Source organism: Mycteria americana, chromosome 4 (assembly GCF_035582795.1).
Source record: "Mycteria americana isolate JAX WOST 10 ecotype Jacksonville Zoo and Gardens chromosome 4, USCA_MyAme_1.0, whole genome shotgun sequence".
Lineage (NCBI taxonomy): Eukaryota > Metazoa > Chordata > Aves > Ciconiiformes > Ciconiidae > Mycteria > Mycteria americana.
Window position 1 is genome coordinate 1,158,584 of NC_134368.1, and position 17,318 is coordinate 1,175,901.

General features: G+C 66.1%; 1 protein-coding gene across 6 annotated transcripts in view; it reads left to right on the forward strand.

Moving 5' to 3' along the window:
• The first annotated feature begins 598 nt into the window (after positions 1 to 598).
• The window catches only part of ATP6V1B1 (ATPase H+ transporting V1 subunit B1), a 52,666-nt gene continuing 35,946 nt past the window's right edge, over positions 599 to 17,318 (forward strand). The window contains exons 1-3 of one of the 6 annotated variants that reach the window (XM_075499409.1): positions 641 to 786; positions 1,256 to 1,525; positions 6,529 to 6,655. In XM_075499409.1, the coding sequence (XP_075355524.1) occupies positions 1,265 to 1,525; positions 6,529 to 6,655 (388 nt within the window). In that variant the 5' untranslated portion in view covers positions 641 to 786; positions 1,256 to 1,264. Of the gene's footprint in view, positions 787 to 937; positions 1,054 to 1,255; positions 1,526 to 6,528; positions 6,717 to 17,318 lie in introns of those variants that run through there. The other 5 variants (XM_075499408.1, XM_075499410.1, XM_075499412.1 and 2 more) reach the window with 5 other exon arrangements.

Here is a 17,318-nt window from a genome sequence, read left to right on the forward strand (position 1 = left end):
CTGTGCCGGAGCAGGGGGGTTCGGGGATCCCCCGCTGCCCGATCCCGGTGGGGTAACTCCGGCAGCAGCGGAGACCCTCGGGCTACCGGGCACCGTGGGGAAGAGGGGCCGGAGCCCCCCCGCCCGGCCCGGCCCGGGGCGGGGCAGAACCGGGCCGGGGCCGGGTTATTTCTTTATTCGTTTCCGTCTCGGCTGGCCCTTCTCCGCCGGGCGGGGGTCCCCGCGGGTGAACCCCCCGAGAGGAGGGCGGCCCCGCCGCGGGAGCGGGACCGGGACCCGGCCCTGCCCGCGCTCCCGGGGCCGGGCAGCGGCCGCCGAGGGGCTCTTTGTTTACCAATCGGTGTCACGGACCGGGAGAACAGGAAATTGCGTCTGTGCCCGGCCGTTAATTTAAAATCGCTCCTTTCCTCCCCCCGCCGCCGCGGGGGCTCGGCCGCCCGCTCCCGGCTCCGGCGGCGGCCGGGGGATGCGCGGGGGAGGGCCGGGCCGGGCCGGAGGAGCGAGGGCTGCGTCTTCTTCCCCGGTGCCACCCCCGCCCGCTTCCTCCGCATCTCCCTCCCCTCGGCCTCCCCTTCCCCTCCGCCCCCCCAAACCCCCCCCTCCCCTCCCTTCCCCATCTCCCGGTATTGATTTCCCCGCACGCGAATCCCAGCCCAGCGCGGCGAGCCCGGGCACCGGCGGCTCCCTCGTCCGCTCCCGCCTCCCCACCGGGACCGGGACCGGGACCGGCTCTCCATGGAAGGGCAGCGGCGGCGGCCGGAGCGCCTGAAGTTTGCCCGGAGCGAGGTGCCGGGGTTCGGGGGGGGGCTGGGGAGGGCGCGGGGGGGGGGCTCAGCCGCCCGTCAAAGTTTTTAACTCCTTTTTACCCCCCCCCCCCCCGCACCCTCTCGGGACACCCTGACGGGTGCCGGCACCACCGGGGAGGGGAGGGGGGTGGGAGGGTGCGCTTGAAATGCCACCCCCCCCTCCCCGCCTTCCCCCGGGTGGGCGAGGGCCGGCTCCGCCGTGGAGAGGCGGGAGGGCGACGGCCCCCGGCGGTCCCCGGCCATGGGGGTGAGCTGGGGCGCTGAGCCCCGGGGAGGGGGGGGGCCGGGGAGGGGCGGGGAGGGGAAGGGGTCTGGGGGAGGTGGGGGGGCTCCCCTCCCCCCCCCCCCCCCCCCCCCCCCCCCGCCTAGCCTTGCCGCCTCTCTCCCTCTCCCTCTCCCTCTCTCCTCTCTCTCCCTCCCGATGTTTGATCCCGCCGCGGCGCCCGCAGGGATGAGCGATGGCGGGGCCGAGCCTGGCAGGAGCCCCGTGCTGCTGGCCGAGCCCGCGGCCACCGGGCGGCCCCGGGAGAAGGCGCCGGCCCCGGCGGAGCTGGAGAACGCTCTGCGCGGCGGAGGAGGCGGCGGAGGCGGCGGCGGCTTCAAGGACATCCCGGGAACGTCGGCGGTCAGCCCCGGCTCCTCCAAGGAGCGCGCCCCGGACAGCGAGAGCCCGTCGGGAGCCGGCGAGGCGGACTACTGCCGCCGCATCCTGGTGCGAGGTACGGGCAGGGTCCCCGGGCTCTCCTCGTCCCCCGCCGGGGCGCTTCCCGGCCGCGCCGCGCGGTTCCCCGGCTCCTCGCCCCGGGGCCGGCGGCAGCGGGCTGGGGCACGCTCCCCGGCCCCGCTTCCAGCGCATCCCCGCCCGCCTCCGGGCGCTGGCCGGCTCCGAGCTCCGGCCTCCCGGCCCCGCCGCCGCGGCTTCCCCCGGCTCCGCTCCGTGCGGCGGGGACCGGGCCCGCTCCGCCGTGCGGCTCCCGGCAGCGGGGGCCGGGCTCGCCGTCCGTGCCCGCCTGGGTTCGCGGCCGAGGGGCCGAGCGGGGCTGCGGGGGAGCGGACCCCCGGGGCCGGGCGGGGGGGACGCGCCGGCAGCGGGCGAGGGGCGAAGGCACCAGCCTGGCTTTGACAGCCTTGTCGCAGGAGAAAAGCGTCACGGAGCGGCGGCGAGTGAGGGGCTATTTTTTATTTTTTTTTTCCCCTCTTTCTAACAGCGCTGCCTCGCCCGGGGATGGGGGGGCTCGGCCCGGGCTCGGGGCACGGCGGGACCCGGAGCCGGCGCATCCCGCCCCGCCGCCGGCGCTCAGCCCAACCGGCCGGCGCGGGGCTCGCCGGAACGGCCCCCGGGCTTGTGGCGAACCCCGAAAGTTTGGGGTGCCCGGGCGGGGAGGCGGCAGGCGGGCGCGTACCGAGCGCTCCCCGGCTGCCGGGGCGGCTGCGCGGCTCCATCCCGGGGCCGCTCGGCGTTCCCCGCTCCGCCGGCGCCCGGCCGAGCTCCGCGGCCGCTCGGCGAGCGGGGCCGAGGCCGCCCGGCCTGTGCCCCGGCCCCAAGCCCAGCGCCCGTTGCTGCCCCGGGGCTGGCGGGGCCCGAGCCGGGTCCCTCGCTCGTTCGCCGTGAGCGGGGCCCGGCCCGGCTCGCCTCGGCTCGGGCAGCCCGGCCCGCCGGGTTGCAAACGGCCCCGCCGCCCGCCGAAGCCTCTTTCCCGGCTGTCGCGACAGGCGCCTGTCGCCTACAGCCCGGCTGTCGCAGCCCCAGCCCCTCCGCGGGCACCTCGGCGGGGGAGCGGGCAGCGCTCGGGAGCGGGGCCCGGGGTGGCCCCGGGTCCTCGGGGCTCGCCGAGGCCGAGCCCGGCTGCCGCAGCCCCGGCCGGGGTCAGGCCTCTCCTCCGCCCGGCCTCGGCCCTACCGGGGCTGGGCTCGGCCCGCACGGCCGGGGCAGGGTCCCCGCTTGTCCCGGCCCCGGGGACCCTCGCCCGGGAGCGACCGGTCTCACCATCTTACCGCAGCCGTCACGGCGCGGACAAAATGGTGGCGGGGACAAAACGGGCCGCAAAAAACCCGGGAACGGAGCCGAAATAACGCGGGGGAACGCGGCGGGGCCACCCGCTCTGCGGGGCCACTGGCCCGCCCGGCTGCCAGCCCTGCCCCGGCCGGGGACCCGCTCCCGGGGCCGGGGTCGGTGCCAAGCACCGGCCGGTGCTGGGGAAGCGCCTCCGGGTTGCTTTGCTGCAAGATGGGGGGGTTTAAATTTTTTAAAATTTTTTTTCATATATTTTTGAAATATTTATCATTTTCCCCCGGGCCCGGGCTGAGCCGGCAGCCGGTGCCGCAGGGACGGCTGCCCTCCCCGCTGCCTGCCCGGCACGGAGCGGCTGCCCCGGGGCTGCCTCCCGCTCCGGCCCATCCCCGGTGCTCGCCCGCGTGGCTTTGGTGGGGACGGGGCTCTCGGGGGAGCCTCCCCCGGCGGCGGGAGCCGGTCGGGAAGCGGCGGGGTCCCCCGTGCCCTGCGACCACCGGGAGCGGCGGGGGGGTTGCCCGACCCGCTGCTCTCCCAGTCCGGTCACCGGTACGGGACGGAGCCTCCAGCCGCCGCGACGAGGCGGCTTTGCCCGCGGAGGCGGCCCCGGCCATCCCCGTCCCGTCGAGGCGGCAGGGCCGGCGGGTGCGGGCCGGCGGCGGGTCGGTCCTCAGCGGGGATTAACGGGACAAGGACTCGCCGGGGGAGCCGGGCAGCGCGGGGGCTGCAGCCCCCGGGGCGGCTGGAAGGGGAGGGGAGGGGGGGCAGATCCCGGGGTGCTCGCCCCGCTCCTCCCGGTCACCTCCCGGGGGCTGCCCCAGCGCCGTGCCCGGGGGGCGCAGGCAGATGCGGGGAGCTCTGGGGGGACCCCGCCGCTGTTCGGGGTGCGCTGAGAAGGGCTGCGGGCTCCTGTGCCCCCCAGGCGTGTCCCCGAGGCGTGTGTGCCACCACGGCCGCACCAGCCCCCGGCACGGCGAGGGCTGGGTGTCCGCGTTGGGGGCCGGCAGGGCGGGCGTGCGCCCCGGCGACATCCTGGCAGCCGCGTCGGTGCAGAAACCCCGTGCGCACGGGTGCGCGTGGGGCGTCCCTCGTGTGGGGGGGTGTCCCTGGGCGTACGGGGCTGTCTGCGTGCGCCTGACTCCGCCGTGCGTGTTGGCGTGCAGGATGTGTCCCTGCTGGGCTGCGCTGCGGAGCGTGCGGGCTGTAAAATCGCTGTTCACCAGCTCGGGGGTCGCTGCCCCAAAAGCTGCTGCCCGCTCGCCTTGCCTTCCGCTCGCCGGCCATGTCTGCCTGTCCTGCCTCGTCGTATTTAGCTGCTACGGCAGAGGAGAGATCCACCCCCTCGGCACCAGACCTCTTTTGGGGGATTTCGGTCCCAGACCTTGTCCTGGATGTGCTGCCATCGGGGGTAGCCCGGTCCCCAAGAGCAGAACCGGTCACCACCGCCCCGCCGGGGAGGCCAAGGGCTGCTGGAAAACCCCGGGCAGCCACGGCAGGGCCTGGTGGGTGTTGGGGGTCTGGGATCCAGCGGCTGATGGGGGAAGGCTCTCAGGAGGGGCTTCCTCGGGCGGGACGGTGTTGTGCCCTTCCTGGCATGGGGGGATGGCCGTGGGCCCCCCAAAACCCGCACGGACGGGCAGCGGGGAAGCTCTGCGGCGTGCGATAGGGCTGCGACCCGCCTGTGCCGCGGCCGAGGGGCGAGGGGCTTTGCCTCTCCCCTGCTGAGCTGGCACCACGGGCTGTGCCCCCTTCCCGTCCCTCCGGGGCTGTGCCCAGCCCCGCTCCCCCCACCCCGCGCCCCAGCTGCTGGGGGAAAATAACAATAAATAATACCCGTAATAACGCCGGCAGCGCCGCACAGAGCGGCGAGGGCGGAGGGGCAGATACTTGCAGCTGCGGCTGGAAAGCATGGACGTCTCTGTCAGCCGCTCCTTGCTGGCAGCCCCGGCTGTTGTTGTGTTGGGGGACTGCGGCGTGGGCACGGCAGTGCGGACGTGGCCTGGGCATCATCTCTGCGAACGCTTTTTCCCTCACAAAATGGTTCCCGGGCTGACGTCCCGATCCCGCCAGAGATACCCCCCCACCAGAGATAGCTCCGATCCTCCTACAACCCCTTTCCTTTCCGACAGCCCCCTGCCCACCCGCGGGACTTGGGGGTGCAGATCGGAGCCCATGCTCCTGGTCCCGCCGGACCCTCTCCCACCCTGGCCCTCCCCAAATCCTCTGCGGCCCCGGTGCCCCTTGCACGGGCTGGCCCTGCCGGGACGGCACCTCTGCCACGGACCATAACGTAGCGGTGGGAAACCGGCTTCGGGATTGGGGTCCCTCTCCCAAGCCTGTGCTTGCTCCCCGCTCCCGCCGTCCCCACGCCAGCTCCGTCACCCCCTCCCAAGCTGCTCCTCGCTATTTCCCCCTTCCTCCCCCGGCAATTTTATAATCCTTTCATGCCCGAAAGAGAGAAAGCGACTTTCCTCCAGCCAGGGCTGCTGGGGACCTCGGGTCCCCTCGGGCTCAGGAGCAAGCAGCCCTGAAAGCAGAGCCTGGAACCGGGGCCGCTTGCCCCGTGCGGCTTCTGCGGCTGGTTTTTAACCTGCAGGAAAGCCGCGGGGCAGAACTGGGGAGCTCTGCGGCCAGGGCTCACCCAAACCGGGCTCTCCGCTGGCGTTGCTGGTGCTTAAGGAAAGCCGGGGCAAGGAGCGTGAGGGGTTTGGGGTCTGGCAGGAACCCGGCGGGCGATTTCCAAGGCTCATTTTTAATACCTGGTGCCGCGTCCGGCGCACGGAGCCCGTCGGTGGCTGGCAGGGGGTAGGCGGGGGAGTGACCGGGCACATCCCAGCCCACGGAGCTGGGACAGGCTTCCCGGCAGCTCGGGGCTCCGTGGATTTTTCTGGGAGAGCTCGTCCTTTGTCAGCAGAAAGTAATGCCGCGGCTCCTTTGGAGGGGCCGCAAGCGGCACCCCACGGCGTGGAAGGGGCTGCGTGGGGCTAACGGGGGAGGTAAACCCTCCTGCTTTTGCTTCCCCACGTCCAGCCGTGGGCAGCGATAGTCCCGGCTTTGTAAAAATCCGCTGCCGTGAGCGGCTCGGGGCGTGCGGCGCTTCCCAAACTTGTCCTTTAATAGAGAACTGCCCCAAAGTAGGAGCTGTGCTTTTCAAGGAAATACTCCTTCAGTGAGAATAATTCTGGAAAGGAGGGAATTGTAATAGAGAGAAAATTTTCCCGGTATTCCCCAGGAAGGATACAAACCAAAAATAAAATATATTTTTAATTAAAAATCTGCTTAATTTGAACTCTTCCTTGGTATAGGACTGTTTCCTGCTTCTGGCTTTCAGAAGCTATTATTGCTGTGATTAAATGCTCTGGTTTTTGATTTCTATTTATCTCTTGGGGAAAAAAAAATCCTATTTTTCTGAAGACTTGTTACCGTTCCCCGGAGGTTCATAAACTTGCAGCGTTTGGGGCCGGAGGGGACAACCAAGCTTTTAGCCACAGCTTGGGGGGTTTCGTACAGTTACTCCTGCAGCGAGCCCAGACACTCGCAGCAGCCCTGACGGGGCAGCCGGGGTTTAATTCACCTTTTCCTCCCCCAGTAACAGCTAGTTAGCCCCAGTTCCCCCAGTCCCTTTCCTCCCCAGCCCAACTTCTTTCCTCCCTGGAGATTTTTTTTTTTTTTTTTTTTTCCTGACGGTCCTTCTCCCCGCTTCCCTCCCAGATGCCAAAGGGACGATCCGGGAGATCGTGCTCCCCAAGGGCCTGGACCTGGACCGGCCCAAGCGGACGCGGACGTCCTTCACGGCGGAGCAGCTCTATCGCCTGGAGCTGGAGTTCCAGCGCTGCCAGTACGTGGTGGGCAGGGAGAGGACGGAGCTAGCGCGGCAGCTCAACCTCTCCGAGACCCAGGTAAGGGTCGTGGCGGCTCCCACATCCCCGTGGCCCCGTGGCGCGGCCGCAAGCAGCCCACTGGGGACAGCCGTGCCGGCCGCCGGCGCGGTGAGGGCGGTGGCGGGGAGGCAGGGGCAGGCAGAGCGGGCGGAAAATGGGGTTGGGGTGGGTGAGAGCTGTTCTGGGGGGCAGCCAGGGCTGAGCCGAGCCCGCGGTCCCAAGCCCGGGTGAAGGGGCTCGGTGCTCGCCGGGGTGGAGGGGCGCTGGCCGGTGTTTCGGTCGGGAGCCGGGGCTGAGCGTGGCCGGGGGGAAGCGTGCGTGGTGCTGCGGGCAATCGCTCTCCTCCACCCCTTTCTCTTGAGCTGAAGGAGCAGTCGGTTTAGGGTTAGGGGGGGCGAGGGGAAGCCCCGAGCGGGGTCCGCGGGGACCCCCCGTCCCCGGCCGCCGTGCTGCTCCCCCGTGGGCAGCATCCCCCGGCTCCCCGGGAGGGTCCGGCAAAGCGGGGAAGCGAAAAGAGCAGGAGGGCGTCAGCGGGGAGCCGAGGTCCCTACGGCAGCACCCACAGCGCAGGGCGGGCGAGCGGGGGCGGGCGTTGTTGTGGGTGCTGTCGGGATCGGGGATTTGGCTGCGTACGAGCTGGACGGATCCTGCACCCCGCCGCTCCCCCCTCTCTGCAGCCCCCGTGGCTTCGCTCTCCCGCTCCCAGCAGGCTGGGGATGCCGCGGGGGACTGTCCCTGCGTGGGACCCCCGAGCTGCGGCGTAGCCCGGGCATCTCTTCTCCGTCACCCCCCGTGTGCCCGGCCCTGCGCGGAGCTTCGCCGGCGGGGAGGGATTTTCCCGGTTCTCCTCCGCTGGGGTTTTGCCCGGCGCGGAGAGAGCTGGGCTGAGCAGAGGGTGGGAGGGAGGTTGCGGGTTGCTTGGAAGTTGGTGTCGATGTCTGCTAAGCAAAAAGTGCATCTGCTGGGGTCGCGATGGTTTCGGCTTGAAAATTTATACGGGAATAGGAATAATAATAAAATTCGTGAAGACTGCAGTGCAAAACAGCAGAGCCGGGAACGACAGAAAAACCCCGTCGGCCCAGTCTGCCCCTTCTCAGTACAAGGCACGCTTGGAGGCGGCTACGTGGTTTCATCGATTCAGACAGGAAATAATTTCAATTTTTCCAAACCTCTTCTGCAACAAACCTGTCCCCGCTGTCGGCAGCCAGACCCCTGGCTCCAAGCTCCCCCCGGGTGCCGAGGGCGCTGATTTTGGGGAGACCCTGTTGCTCCGTGGTGCTTCGACACTTGCTCTGCGGCCGCGGCACCGTCCTGCAAGGGGGAGCAGAGCCTCGGCGCATCAACAAAAATAATTGCTCTTGGCTTTTTCGGTGGGGGAGCAGGTTTTTTTTTTCGGTAAGGAGCAGGTCTCTGTCTGCGGGATACGTGGAGGGAGGCGCTGGCTGTGCCGTGGTTCGGAGCAAGGCTCCCCGGCGAGCTGGGCGCTGCACGGGGGTCCCTCTTCCCGGGGTCCCAGCCGAAGCCCCGGTCCCAGCGTCACCTCCACGGAGCTGGGAGGGACACGGGTGGGCTCGGCCGTGCCGTGCTGTGGGAAGAGCTTCGGCTCTCTGGCAGGCGTGGGAAGGGACGGGCGGCCGGTGCGGCCGGCGGGAGCACGCGGCAGAGGGCTGTGCCGAGCGGGGTGCCGGCTGCCGCAGCCCGGGGCCGGGAGGGCGCAGCCTCTCCGTGGGGCCTAACATCCGCTTATTTACTGCTTGCTTGGTGCCTCATTGCTGCCTTCATCACTCAGCGAGAAAATTCACACCCTGTAGGCCACGGCTGTCTCTTCTCCTCTTTTCTTCTCCTTCCCGCATCCTCTTTTTCCCATCTCTCTCCGTCATCTCTGTCTTTTTTCATCCCTTTCTGTGCTTTTCACAGCGTTTCCTTCCCTGCAGCAAACTCCCGGTTGTACCGTCCCGGCTCCCCGCCGCTGCCCGTCCCTCCCCAGCCACCGCCGTGCCCGGGGATGGCAGTGCCAGGCTCGGAGCCCGGCTTCCCCCTCTCGTTAGCGGGGTGCAGGTCCCCTTGGGTCATGGTTTCAGGCTCTCTGCACACTCAGGCATCACCCCCCGCCCCGCTCCCTCGCCGTTCGTGGCTGGGAGGTTTCCTCGGTCGTTGCAGGAGCTGGGTGGCCACAGGGTTTTACAAGACCTCTTAGATCTGCAGGGTGTTGCACGGCTCCACGCAGCGTGCTGGTCCTGGAGACTCGATAGTCACCACCGGCCGCTCCTGTCCCGTGGGGCTCCTCTGTGTCCGTCGGCTTAGACAGGGACAAATCCAACGTTTGCAACAATCAAGAGTATTTTGGGTATTTTGGGTGGTTTTCCCCCCAGCGTTATCCAGGAGCAGCTCCCAGGACTTAGGGGCAGGTCGTGGTCTAATTGCTCCACTAATGTTTTGTTGGTGGATCCCCAACCAGCAGCATCTTTTTGGCTCGTTCTTGGTTGACCTTTGCGTTGTGCTGGTGGCTGGGACATTGGGATGGATCCTTTCCGTCCCCGCGTTGAATGATATCCTGGTTTCAGGATTAAGAAGCATCCCCCCCCCGCCAGCTGCTCCCCACTTTGCTCTCCGCAGGGACCCCCGGGTGCGATGGGAGCCCACCACGGGAGGGAGGAACAAAGCGGGGGCTACGGAGAAAGGGGCCGGCGAGGAGGGGGTGTTGTGCCTGCGAATGTTCGGGGCGGAATGATTCATCTCCGCTCCTCTGTGAAGAGAGAGTGGTGCAAACAGCGTGATGGGATAGGAAGAGACACGATGTCATCGCAGCTGGAGAGCTGCAGCCAAGCGTCTCCATAAGTGGGTCCTGAGAAATCCTGCCGGAGAAAAGGAGGGGGAAAAAAAAAAAAAAAAAAAGGCCTCTTTTAGGCTCTGATTTTACTTTCCTGGCATGCGATCGTGCTTTTTGGCAGACTTCGAGGCGGGAGGCTGTCGCTGCTCCTTGCAGGGAAGCCAGAACGGCCCAACTCCATGTTGGGGAGTGGGGATCTTCTTGCTTTCTTGTCTCTGGCCGCTGCCCCAGGGGAGGGGGGGTCCCCCAGGGGAGAGGGGGGTCCCCCAGCACAGGGGGGTCTCACCCAGGCTAAGGCAGGGAGAAGCAGGACAGCCCCTCTCCGTGCCGGGGGGAGGCTCAGAGCCGTGCTCGCCACCGGCGCTCCCCGGCCCGGAGCAGCAGAAGCCGGTGGCCACGGGCAACCGCCGCGGATGAGCTTGCCCTCCCCGCGCTGCTCGCAGAGCCGCCCGCCAGCACCCCGCTGTGCCCCGGGCCACCTCGCCGTCCCTCCGGAGCCAGCCCCGCACCTTGTCCCCGTGCCCGGCTGCGGGGCTCGGCCAGGTCTGCCCGGCCTGAAGGGACACGGGGGGAATTTCGGAGCCGCCCGCGCTCAGGCGAGGGTGAGGAGGGTGCTTCCATCTGCCCCGGCTCTCTCCAGCCCAGGGAATTCGCCTCCTCCCTCCAGGGAGCCATGTGCCTGTTGTGCCTCGCCGGGAGCTGCTCGGGCTCCGTCCCAATGCCATTTGCGTTTTTTTTTTTTTTTTTTTTCTAATTAATCCATGGCCGCGGTTAGCGTTAAACGAGTTTAATTAGCTTGTAGAATATTCACTTGTCGAGCAGCAGCTTGGAGAAGCGGACGTGCCGGCCGGCTGCTGCGTCCCAGGTGAGCTCCCACGTCCCCGGCACGGCTGCCCGAGCCCATCCGGAATCCGGCCCCGTGCTCCGAGCGGAGCGTGGCCGGCGTCCCGGCATCCCACGGCATCAGGGGAAAAGTGCCCCTTCTTCGTGTCACTACGGGGTAGGCAACGCAAGGCGGGGAGGAGGCCGCGAGGCAGAAGGACCACGGGGGGATGGCGGAGGGAGGATAATTCCCACAAATCCCCCGGCAGGAGGAGAGGCGGGATGGGCTGGCCGAGGGGATTTGCCTGGGCCAGGAGGCTTTGCTTTCTGGGTCAGGAGTTCAATGTCAGGCGCAGGTTCGAGCGACCTGGAGTATTTGCCAGCTCTTCTTGCCCTCATTAGAGCGAGGACAGAGAAGCGACGCGTCGAACGAGGGCCCCTTTTGAGGGCTGGGTACCCAGGAGGTCAGGACAGGGCTGGTCGGAGCCGATGTTCTCCACGCAGCTCCAAGCCTTGTCCCTCTGCCGAGAGGTAGCTTGTCCCCTCCCAAAGGCAGGAGCTTTGGGGGACAGGGGTGTCCTCGGACGAGGAGCCCATGCCCAGGAGCGCTGCTGGCGGCTCTTGGACCCCTGCACCGCCTGGAAGATATTGGTGAGCTTTTGGGTTCCTTGGCTCCGGTGCAGCATCTGAAGACCTTTTGTAGAGGGACGGTGGGGCGCAGAGCGGAGGGAGGTCTTAGCGTCGTGCTGCTTGCCTGCCCGGCTGCTGGAAAATGCGTGGGACCCCCCCGTGGACGTTCCCCTCGCTGCGATGGGCTCCATCACAGGCAGACCTTCCTTGGGACAAACTCCTGGGCCGTCCTTGGCAGAGGCTGGGCTCCTACGGCACCGCTACCGATGGCCCGATAGCCCCGGCGTCCCGCGCGGCGCGGGGAGGGTACTCGCAGCAGAGGGCTTCCAGGGCTGCGATCCCCCCGATGTGGAGCAAAGCATGGGAGAAAGCAGCTGAGCCAGGGAAGGGGGGGGAAGGTCTATTTATAGCCTGGCAATTAAGATGATACGGTTAAAAATTAATCGCACCTCAAGTCATTAACAACTATCAGGCAGGGAGAGAACAACGAAACGACGGTCGGTGCCAGCACAAGTTGTCCTCTCATGGGGAGAAGTGCAGGAAAGCCGTGGGCTGGAGGAGGTGAGGGTCATCCAGGGCTTGGCGATGGGAGCTGTGGGCACGAGGGGCGGGTAGGACGGGAACGCCCGTCCGAGAGTCTCCTCAGAGTCTCTGCAGTCCTCAGGGGGAAGCAGAATTTCCAAAGCTTTGTTGGAAATCCCTTTTCTAGACCATGCAGCAAATATAGCTGTCGTAGCCAAGCACGTTCTTTTCTGAGGAGGCCTCCGTCCGTCCGTCCGTCCATCCCTCCACCCACCCACCCTGCTCTGCTGTGCAGGGGGAAATAGTCCCTAACGTCTGTGGTTCGTGGTGCCTACGCCCAGCTCCTTCTCTAGCGTTGCCGTGGGTGCCGTGGGTGCTCCCTTGACCGTTCTCCCGTGGGTCGTTGCCCAGCTGCGGGTCGGGGTGCCCCATGCTGACGCAGCCCGGTTAGAGGGGTGCTGCTCCCAGCTGGGTGCTCCTGTCCTCCCCCCCCTGGGCCGCTGCTTCTGGTCGGTGGAGCTTTCCCTGGAGAGGCCGAACAAACCAGCGCAGCAGAAAGGTGCCCTGTTCTCCCGGAGCACTTCTCTGCCAGACCGGGTCTGACCCACCTCCTCGAGGGACCTGGAGTGCCCCGGGGCTGGCTCAGGGGACATGGGGACAGCGGGATGGGGATGTCAGCCTGGGGGAACCCATATTTCATGACTCCCAGGTCGGATCCGGATGCTGAAGGTATCCGGCTCCCACTGGCCTGGAAGGGAGGTGGCTCCTGGGTCCCCTTGCAGGAGGTGGCCCTTGAGATGCCCAAGGTCACCTTGGAAGAAGCCGGCCATCTCCAGTAGCTTCTGGGTCCCCTTCCCACATGCCAGCCCGTGTGGGAGCACGCTCGTGGAGTAAACCTGCTGACGTGGACGAGTTAATCCCGTCCCCTCCCCGCGGCGGGGGCACGTGGTGGGGTTTACCCTGCAGCCGGCGGGGCTGGTGGCAATAAATCTGTGTCATAACCAGGTGCCAAGCAGTGGCAGGACCAGGCTGGCACAGCCCCGCCGCCGCCGCCGCCTGCCCGAGCCCAACCCCTCGGGTTCCTCAAAAATTCCCCTTTTTTTGGCATTTTCTTTCCCAAAGCACGTCGGGGAGCTGGGGAAGCGGGTTCGGGGGATGAGGACCGGCTTCTTGGTGGGGGATTGGACGTTTCGAAAGAGCAGCTCCTCGGGGGGGGACAAGGGGACCCTCTGAAGTAGGGCTCTTCTACAGGAGAGCTGCTCCCGCGATGAGTCAGGAGATAACCCAAAATACCGGGGTGCCTCTGCCGCTCCCCAGGCTCAGCTGGCGCTAGGCAAAATGGCCGATGTAGGTAAATGTGAAATAATTAACTGAGATTTTTATCATTAAGCATTTTCAATCGAAAACGAAAAACAATTTCAGAAGCTGTGGTTGAAAATTTCGATTCTAAATGTCACGAGCGGGCTGGGCGTTCCCAGAGCCATCTCCAAGGCTTTCTCAGCATACTCCAAGTATATATAATTTAAGGGAAATTATTTCCTAAAAATGACAGTTCCCGATGGAAATCAGTTTTGGTGACGGTTTTGGACTCGGCTCTGATGCTGGGGCAGGAGTCCCAAACGTGGTGGCCCAAACCCCGGCCACTGCCCGGGGTCCCACCGCCCGCCCGCGCCCTCCGGCCGGCTGCTCCCACCTCCCCCGTTATATTTTGTTTTCCGCTGGGAGAAAACCGCACTGGTTTGCTCCGTGCGTGGAAAACAGGAGGAAACACCACGTCCGCGTGGATTTTCTCCGCTGGATCCTGGTGTCGTGGGAGGGGACGTGACCGCAGGGACAGCCCTGCTGTCCCACCTGGCCCCGCTGCCACCCAAACCGGGTGCCAATGGCCGAAAGACCAAGGGGGGCTCTGCCGTGGGTGACAGCACCCTGGTGACAGCAGCCCGTCCTAGGCAAATCCCCCTGGGTTTCGGACCCCCGGGGCCGGGACGGTGTGGAGAATGTCCCTCCCGGGGAGATACGGCCGGTGCCGGTGTCTCCCGTCCGTCCCAGGCAGCGCTTTCTGAAACCCCAATAAATGGGGGAAGTCACCCCTCAGCCTTCGCCGGCACCTCCGTGGAGACGGGGGGGTGTCTCTACCCCATTTTGGCGCGTTGGAGGACGCTCCCTCCGGGATATCTCGCTCTGGGGCCACCAGGCTGGGTGGTGGAGGACGTTTCACCCTGCCTGCGGAGCCCAGCGTCGTCCCTCCCTGCTCCTTCATCTCGTTGCCATTTGCAAAGGGCGCGGGAGCGCCCGGGAGGTTCCCCTGCTGTGAAGCAGAAAATATCCTGAATTTCAGAGCGAGGGCGTGCTTCTGGCTGGAGGTTTGGCTCAGCGGCGGGGCGACGGGCTGCTTTGGGGATGGGATCCCGGTCGAGGGCACGGCTGGGTCCCAGCGGGTCGGGGACGGTTCCCTCGGCACGCTGCCTGGCCGCGGGCTGGAGCTCGGTGCAGCTGGAAGCATGGCCCCAGGCACGTCTGTCCTGGGCTGTGGCAGAGGGTTCGGGGTGGGTGGCCCAGTTGGGGTGGCCCAAGGCGCCGTCGGGGCGCGGAGGGGCTGGAGGAGAAGCCGAGGGATGAGTCCTGTTCCCGGCTCCCCGGCTTCCCGTTCCCGCCGTGGCCGGGGAGAAGCAGACGGGTTGCGCAGCCGCCGCGCCGTTATGAAACCTCTGGCCGAGGCGGCTTTGGGCAGCGAGCCCACCGCTTACGCAATGCCGGGGGCCCGAGCCTGCGCCGAGCCTCCGCCTGCCCCGGCCTCGATGGCTCCGTGAGCCCACGGCCCCGCTCGGGATGGCGGGAGGAAGAGGAGGAGGAGGAGGAGGAAGGGTGGCTGGGGTCCCACCTTCCCCCGTGCCGCGGCGGGTGTCAGCTGATGGCGGCGGGGAGCTAATCCCGGTGAGGAAAATGGCCTCGGCCGGCAGCTGTGAATGGTCCCGGATGGCCGGCGTGCCGGAGGTGCGCACGGCTTGGGACGCGTGACGGCGGCGGGGTCAGCCCCGGGGCAGGGCTGCCAAATAAAAAAACACCGTTAAAAAAACATAACGTACCCCCCAGCCGGGGTCCGGGGTGACGCGCGGGGGCGTGCCGGGGGAGGGCGAGGACCGTGCCGTTTGGCTGCCGAGCGCAGGGAAGGCCGAGGGGCTCGGGCGTTTTGGGGGGCGGTGGGGGACGCCGGCGTGCCGGAACGCGCGCGCCGGCGCGAGCAGGGTTTAACGAACAGGCGTGACGTGCCCGCGGCCCGGGACCAGGGTGGGCAGGGACGGGGGCTTCGGGCTCCCACCGGCGAACAAATATCGCTCGGGAGCGACGCCCCACCGCCGCTCAGCCGCAAGCCGGCAAAACTCATCGGTTAGGCGCCAGATGATATAAAAAATTAGCCGAAGAGAGGGGAGGGCACTGCCCGGTCCCCGGCTGGCTTGCGTGGCCGCATCCTGCCCTGCAGGGACCGGAGCGAGGAGGGGAGCGCTTCGGGCAGCGTGCGGGGATGGAGGAGCGGAGCAGGGCGGTGCGGGGCGGTCACCGGAGCGCAGCCCTCGGCAGATCCCCCGTCACCCAGCGCCGTGGGGCGATGGGCTCCCGGCCCGCGCCCTTCCCTCCCCGGAGCGCGCGGGGAGCTCGGCCTGCCGGCGGGGGGTCTCCGTCACGATTAACCGCTTGGAAATAATTTGTTTTGTAGGTCGGAAGTGGTAGATGGAGGGCAGGGATCGGAGCAGCATCCCCGCTCCCAGCATCTCAGCTGCCGGAGAAGGGGCTGGCGGAGGCGAAGCCCGGGCTCAGGCTCTCCTCAAGTTCGTGGCACGGGGCGCCGGGGACCAAACCCCTCGTGCGCTCAGTCCCGGTGCCACCGCGCTGCCGATAGCCGTGGAAAAGCCACGCTCGCAGCACGCGCTGCCCCACGGCTGCTCCTGACGCTGCCGCATCGGGGCTCAGCCGGGCTGCCGGGACCGGGAGCGGAGCCGGGAGCTCCCGCTGCGGCCTGGCACGGGTGCCGCGTGCCACCGGCCGCACCGAGCCTGGCGCTGGGAGCCTGCCCAGAGCCGGCGCCGTGGCGGGCGGGGAGACGCCGCGTGGGTTTAGGCCGCTCGGCGCGGGACGGGGCGCGCTGGCAGAGGCGTCGAGCGGAGGGAGAGGGTGGCTCGGTGTCTGCGTGTCCGTCCTGCCGCTTGGCGGGCAGGCAGACGGACAGACGGTGCCTCGGCAGCGGCGCCCCGAGAAGTTCCGATGCTCGGTGACGTTTTTGGAGGGGAGCAGGCCACGCGGAAGCTCTCCTGCTCTCCTGCCGGGCGGGCGGCGGCCGCGGCTCTCCGTGGCCTGTGGGGAGGGACGGGGAGAGGCTGGGCTGCAGGTGGGGGGCTCGGGGGGCTCCTGGAGCCGGTTCCCGGAGGGGGAATCGTTCCTCAGGGGAGGGAAACCGCACGCAGAGAAAACCCCGGGGGATGGAGAGGTCCGTGGGTACGTCTCCGTGACCCTCAGCAGCTCATTCAGTTGCATAGCAGGCGCTAGGGGGGTGTGTGCATTTAAAATGAAATAGAACAATATAAAATAAAATAAATGCAATTAAAAAAAGAAATAAAAATAAATAATAGAGTGGGATAGGATAGGGTAGGATAGGATAGGATAGGATAGGATAGGATAGAATAGAATAGAATAGAATAGAATAGAATAGAATAGAATAGGATAGGATAGGATAGAATAGGATAGGATAGAATAGGATAGGATAGGATAGGATAGAATAGGATAGGATAGAATAAAATAAAATTAAAAAAATAAACTAAAATAAAAATAAAATAAATGAAATGAAATGAAATAAAATAAAATAAAATAAAATAAAATAAAATAAAAAAAAATAAAATAAATGAAATAAAATAAAATAAAATAAATAAAATAAAATAAATAAAATAAAATAAAATAAAATAAAATAAAATAAAATATACAATAAAAGAAGCCCCTAGCTGCCCGAGTCAGACGCAGGACCCGGGGGCGGCTCGGCCGGGGGGGATGCGGGGGCCTCCCACCGGGCTCCGCTTCCCGCTCCAGGCGTGCGGTTCCCAAGCTGGCCGGTGGCCCTGCGGACACTCTCACCGCAGTGAAGGCTGCTTGGGAGCGGAGGGAGTTGCAGTATCGCTTTCCCGGCGGCGATCAGCGCTGTTTCTGCGCTTTCCTTGCCCTTCTCCTTGGAGGGCTCGCTCGGTGTTTGGGCAGCGTTAGCGTTGGTGCTGCTCTCGTGCGAGCAGGGTGGGGGGACGCGCCGGGGGAAAGCTCTTTTTGGGAAGAAGGGAAAAAGAAATATATCCAGCCTTCACGTCCCCGCTCCAGAGCTGCTGCACCGCGCTTCCGGCTCCCTTCTCCCGGCAGTTTGGGGTTGGTTTGTTGTGGTTTCTTTTTCTTTTATTCCCTGTAAACGGGAACGTGATGGGAGTCACGTAGCCTGTGATGGATGAACTTACAACCCGAGGTCCTCGGAGGGTCGAGCCCTCTCCTGTGCTGCTGGGTGACAGCAGGACACGCAAGGAGAAGGGGAGAGGAGGACGGGGTGAGAGGCTCCCTAGTGCCATGGGGAAGGTGACCGGGGATGGATACCGGCTGGTTTTCACACCACGCGCTAGGAAGCATCTCCTGAAATAATCAGGCAGCAGATTTCAACTTTCCAAACTGCTTTTCCACCCAGGATGCTGTTGAGGTCTCATACTTCTGGTCATTGCTAGTTGGACACCACCTCCAGCCTCTCCACCAGCAAGAAGAGGGTTGACCTTGCTCCAAGGTGTAGGTAGCTTCAG